Source organism: Salvelinus sp. IW2-2015, linkage group LG26 (genome assembly GCF_002910315.2).
Source record: "Salvelinus sp. IW2-2015 linkage group LG26, ASM291031v2, whole genome shotgun sequence".
Classification (NCBI taxonomy): Eukaryota; Metazoa; Chordata; class Actinopteri; order Salmoniformes; family Salmonidae; genus Salvelinus; species Salvelinus sp. IW2-2015.
The window spans coordinates 26,050,109-26,056,180 of record NC_036866.1 but is presented as its reverse complement, the minus strand read 5'-3'; the positions used below and the strand labels follow the sequence as shown (position 1 = coordinate 26,056,180).

The 6,072-nt window shown below is 48.8% G+C and overlaps 1 protein-coding gene across 2 annotated transcripts; it reads left to right on the top strand.

Annotated features, from left to right (window-relative positions):
• Positions 1–272: 272 nt before the first annotated feature.
• Positions 273–4,799, top strand: pdp2 (putative pyruvate dehydrogenase phosphatase isoenzyme 2). Of its 2 annotated transcripts, none has more exons than XM_023971460.2 (10): positions 273–397; positions 953–1,064; positions 1,368–1,529; positions 1,922–2,041; positions 2,160–2,446; positions 2,599–2,704; positions 2,842–2,911; positions 3,535–3,701; positions 3,885–4,184; positions 4,299–4,799. In XM_023971460.2, exons 2-10 carry the CDS (start codon positions 993–995, stop codon positions 4,569–4,571), a joined length of 1,557 nt encoding a protein of 518 aa, XP_023827228.1. In that variant the 5' UTR covers positions 273–397; positions 953–992; the 3' UTR covers positions 4,572–4,799. The 2 variants fall into 2 exon arrangements, with proteins under 2 accessions (XP_023827228.1, XP_023827229.1); XM_023971461.2 differs by lacking the exon at positions 273–397 and adding an exon at positions 449–598.
• Positions 4,800–6,072: the final 1,273 nt, after the last annotated feature.

The following is a 6,072-nucleotide window of genomic DNA, read 5'->3' as shown; positions in this document are numbered from 1 at the left end:
GACCAAGGTATGGGCATACAGGTTTGAATGCCACATTGTGGATGATAGAGAGACATGAAACAGGTCTGTGTGATGAGTGTTCAGTGGAGGAAATGGTGGAACATGTGTTGATATTTTGTGAACTGTATGATTTAGAAGTGGCTCTATTTCACTTTCTTAGAGGAACAGGACTGAAAAGAATTCAATGTAGGTATGACGTGACTGACCTCACACTCCAGTACAGTAGTTGGCAGTGTATGCACCTTTAAAATTGGACCCAACCCAATCTCAAAGAAGAAGGTGTCGATGACAGGCAAGCAGTAGTTTACCTGGCTTGTTCTTTTGGGCAGCTGGCACACACCGCAGCAGTCGACCTGAGAATGGTTTGATTCACACGTCTTCAGTCGTTAGCTACTAGGTACGTGATTCATTATTATACGTCCGATAAATATCGCTATCTAAGTATMGCTCCACGATATCGCCTGCAAAGCATTCGGTGGACAACTTCGCTAGCTTTTCTGCGTACATCAGTGGTGGCTAGCTAACACCGACAGTCTATGTTTGGTCGTATTCATCAATGCACACCGTAGCGTTAACTGTTAAAGTTAACCTAAACGCTGTAAGTAACGTTAGCTAGCTACGTTGCATAACTTTGCTACAGTGTGTGCACTAATGAGCACGATCTGATGTAGGCTAGCGTTAGCAGGTTACGTTACTGTATTCTGTTTATATTTTAGCTAGCTAGTTAACGTTACCTGAATTTGTTTCCACAATAAATCTACATATATAGCCAACTTAGCGCTAGCTGCACCAAACATGTACTATAACGTTAGTGCTTGCATCTTGTGTCCGCGCTCTACTTGAACGACAAACGTTACAGTAGTTARTTATTTCCACTCCCAAATCTGATAAGCCTAGTCAGGTGTGCAGGTGATAATTGCAGACATTTTATTTATTATCCGCTGTTTTCTAGGTCTGAGGCACAGCAGAGCCTCTCATCCTCAAGCCTTCGGATGTCTAGCCATGTGTGTGGCCGCATCCTTGTGCGAGCTGCAAGCAGCACCCTCAGCCCTCTCTCTCCACAGGTAGGTGCTGTCTGAGAGATCAGAAACACCAAAGCTTTCAATCAGTGACTGGTTTAGGGCAATTGTCTGGGAAACCAGGTGTTTGCACTCAGCAAGTAGACTAAATAACATTAATGGATGACTTGCACGAAGTGCAACAGAGAATCACACAGGTTGGATTGCAGCCCTTGGAGGGAGCGAACRCTTGCACTATCTATGTAAATGTTGGCCTGTCATTATATCTATCCATTCCTTCTCCTGTCTTTCTCTCTCGGCCATAATGCCCACTACTCCTCCATACCCTCCTGCCCCTCCCCCTCTCAGTGGCCCAGTCTGACCCAGCGAGCACGCCTCTCCTGGGGCTGCTCTGTGTCTGGTGCTAGGTGTAGGTCTGGGGCCACCATGCGCTTCCTCTCCACCCGTCAGGACCTGGACTTTCAGCTGAGCCGTGTCCAGATCAGCAGCATCCTGCGAGCCAACGAGCAGGTAGCACTTATTATAATAATCACTAGGTAATCATATAAAGCAGGATGCACTTCAGGATGCACATTTTCATTCCACCCCAACAATATTGCACCTGTTTTAACCAATCATCAATGCCCTTGGGTAGTTGAATCAGGTGTAATTGCATTTGGCTGTGCTTTCCCAGGACCGAAAACCCTTGGTAWTAGCCATCAAGCAGGAGAATGCCTTTCTGTCTAATGAAGGTTGTTGATCTAGTTATCTAGTACAGTCTAGTAATTCTAGTGATTTTTGTATATGGTCTGCATTCACGCCCTGTCTGCATCAGGGTGCATGGCTCACCCCTAACCAACATGTTTTCGGCAGCATTTCTTCTCCAGTTATTTAAATACACCCTATTGTTCTCTCTAACCCAGGCTGTRAGCATCCCTGAGTTTGATGGCCGGGGTCTCAGTGCTGTGAGGAAGTTTGAAAGCAACCAGCTGGCAGCTAACACCCCCAACGAGGACCGCCGCAGCGCCGCCACCTGCCTACAGGTGTGTGTGTGTTGCTAGTTACAAACAAGCAGGAGAATGCCTCACATGCTCCTCCCTCTCTCTCTCCCCCAGACTAATGGAATGTTATCCAGGATGTTTGACAATCTCTGTTCCCCAGACTAAGGGCATGCTGTTCGGGGTATTTGATGGTCATGGTGGCTGGGCGTGTGCCCAGGCGGTCAGTGAGCGTCTGCTGTATTACGTGGCGGTGGCCATGATGTCCCAGAAAGGACTGGAGGAGCTGGAACACTGCATGGAGCAGAGCAGGCCTGTCCCTCCCATCCTACAGTGGTACAAAAACCACGGAGACTACAACTACAGAGAGTCAGCCTCGCTCTACGTAGAACACCTCCGGGTCTTCTGGCAGGAGCTTCTGGACAGCGAGGAGCACGGCGACGGAATGAGGTGGGGCTGTGTGTGTACGTTGTGAGACAATGAGCATGGCATGAGGTGTGGGCCTGACTCCATCTCTCTGATTAGTATTGTTAACCAACTGTTTTTGTCTTCTGGTTCTTATACATCTCTCCAACCCTCTATCCTCCTTGCCTCCCTCCCAGTCCTCCTGATGCTCTGTATTATGCCTTTAAGCGTCTGGACACAGACATCTCTCTGGAGGCCCAGGTCCCACACTCTAGCGACCTGATAAGGAGTACTGCCATACAGGTGTGAGTGTGTGCCATCCACCTCATTCCAGATTAATCAGGAATTTCAGATTTTCTCACCTAAATCAGCCTGGGTCTTTAACTTATTGTGGCAATTCTCCCCTGACTTTCTCTGTTGTGTTTAACACATCCAACTAGGTGGCGTTTGCTGGCTCCACAGCCTGTGTTGCCCACGTGGGCACTGAGGGGATCCATGTGGCGAATGCAGGTAGGGTGGGATATACGCTGAGTGTAAAAAACATTTAAGAACACCTCTTTCCATGACATGGACTGACCAGGTGAAAGCTGTGATCCCTTATTGATGTCAGTTAGTGTAGATGAGGGGGAGGAGACAGGTTAAAGAAGGATTTTTAAGCCTAGAGACATGGATTGTGTGTGTGTATTATTGAGGGTGAATGGGCAAGAGTAAAGATTTGTGCTTTTGAACAGGGTATGCTAGTAGGTGCCCGGCGCACCGGTTTGAGGGTGTCGAGATCTGCAACTCTGCTGGGTTTTTCACAATACACACGGGAAACTGTTGAGCAAGAATGGTCCACCACCCAAAGGACATACAGCCAACTTGACAAAACTGTGGGAAGCATTGGAGTCAACATGGGCCAGCATCCCTGTGGAACGCTTTCGACAGCTTATAGAGTAGAGTCCATGCCCCGACGAATTCTGGCTGTTCTGAGGGCAAAAGGGAGTGCAACTCAATATTAGGACTCTGTGATAATGACACTCTTAAAGTACTCCCTGTTCGCAACAAATGGACATTAAAATACTATACTATTATTCTCTTCCTTGAACACAGATGAAAATTAAGTTCTGTTCTATTGTCTGRTGTAAACTTAGGTGACTGCCGTGCAGTGCTGGGGGTGCAGGAGGAGGACGGGTCGTGGAGCGCCTTACCCCTGTCCCAGGACCACAACGCACAAAACGRGGCTGAGCTGGAGAGGCTTCGAGCCCAGCACCCCCCCTCGGAGAGGGACACGGTGGTCACTGACAACAGGCTGCTGGGGGTCAGAACACACCACCACTATCACATAAYAGTTGTTCGATCAAATACTGTATATTTATTTGTATATCATAAGAAAGACCAGGCTGAGCTGGAGAGAGAAACGGTGGTCACTGGTGACAGTCATACAGTATAATTACCTCTGCATGTATTCTGTGTGACTAATTCTCCATTTCATGATCTTTAGATCCTGATGCCTCTGCGTTCGTTTGGAGACGTAAGGTTCAAGTGGAGCCTTGAGCTGCAGCAGAGTGTTCTAGAAAGCCTGGAGTCTGGAATAGAACTGGACTTCCTTAACCTCTACCAGTACACTCCGCCCAACTACCTGAGCCCGCCCTACCTGGACGTGGCGCCGCAGCTGACCTATCACAGCCTCCGACCGCAGGACCGCTTCCTGATCCTGGGCTCTGACGGGCTGTGGGACGAGATGAGCTCTGAGGAGGCGGTTCGGCTGGTGGGCGAACACCTGAGTGGGATTCATCTACAGGTAAGGATGAGAGGGTGTGTGAGGGCTGTAGGGAGGAACTTCTTACAGGTGTTTTTTGTCCAGGTGCATATATCCAATTATCAGTTCTAATGTAGTAAACTGTCATCCCTCTAGGCTCCAGTCTCCCCCACTGAGAGACAGTTGAACCTGGGCCAGATGCAAGAGCTGCTGTGGAAACGCCGTGCCCTTGCCATGCCCACCCTGGACCCCAATGCTACCACACACCTCATCAGACATGCCCTGGGCACCGGGCAGTATGGAGAGCTCTGCCAGGAGAAACTGGCATCTATGTTGGCTCTGCCTGAGGACCTGGCACGCATGTACAGAGACGATATCACAGCTACTGTGGTTTATCTGAACTCTGACCTGGTCAGACAACACAGGTAATGCAGATGGGGACACACAAACATAGTATTTTTACAGTAAAGATGGTCTACTTCAACTCAGGCTTGGTCACATAACACACACACATTTCTTGACAGTTGTTTAATTTACCCTACGGTGAAACATTTGCTGCGTACTTAGGCCTAATGCTCAAATACTGCTCGCAGAGAACTGAGTGGCATTGTATTAGTGTTTTTCAGATGGTTAAATAAACTCAGAAAAAAAAACGTCTTCACTGTCAACTGCGTTTATTTTCAGTAAAGTTAACGTGTAAATATTTGTATGAACATAACAAGATTCAGCAACTGAGACAAACTGAACAAGTGTGTCACTGAACAAAGGGGGGTCAAAATCAAAAGTAACAGTCAGTATCTGGTGTGGCCACCAGCTGCATTAAGTACTGCAGTGCATCTCCTCCTCATGGACTGCACCAGATTTGCCAGTTCTTGCTGTGAGATGTTACCCCACTCTTCCACCAAGGCACCTGCAAGTTCCTGGACATTTCTGGGGGGGAATGTCCCTAGCTCTCACCCGCCGATCCAACAGGTCCCAGACGTGCTCAATGGGATTTAGATCCGGGCTCTTCGCTGGCCATGGCAGAAGACTGACATTCCTTTCTTGCAGGAAATCACTCACAGAATGAACAGTATGGCTGGTGACATTGTCATGCTGGAGGGTCATGTCAGAATGAGCCTGCAGGAAGGGTACCACAAGAGGGAGGAGGATGTCTTTCCTGTAACGCACAGYTTTGAGATTGCATGCAATGACAAGCTCTGTCCGATGATGCTGTTACACACCGCCCCAGACCATGACGGACCCTCCACCTCCAAATCGATCTCGCTCCAGAGTACAGGCCTCGGTGTAACGCTCATTCCTTCGACAATAAAAGCAAATCCGACCATCACCCCTGGTGAGACAAAACAGCGACTTGTCAGTGAAGAGCACTATTTGCCAGTCCTGTCTGGTCCAGCGATGGTGGGTTTGTRCCCATAGACKACGTTATTGCCGGTGATGTAAGGCAGGTCCTCACCAGACAACAGGCCTACAAGCCCTCAGTCCAGCCTCTCTCAGCCTATTGCGGACAGTCTGAGCCCTGTGCGTTCCTGGTGTAACTCGGGCAGTTGTTGTTGCTAGCCTGTACGTGTCCCGCAGTTGTGATGTTCGGATGTCCCGATCCTGTGCAGGTGTTACACGTRGTCTGCCACTGCGAGGAYGGTCAGCTGTCCATCCTGTCTCCCAGTAGCGCTGTCTTAGGCGTCTCACAGTACGGACATTGCAATTTATTGCCCTGGCCACATCTGCAGTCCTCATGCCTCCTTGCAGTATGCCTAAGGCACGTTCACACAGATGAGCAGGGACCCTGGGCATCTTTCTTTTGGTGATTTTCAGAGTCAGTAGAATAGCCTCTTTAGTGTCCTAAGTTTTCATAACTGTGACCCTAATTGCCTACCATCTGTTAGTGTCTTAACGACCATTCCACAAGTGCATGTTCATTGAACAAGCA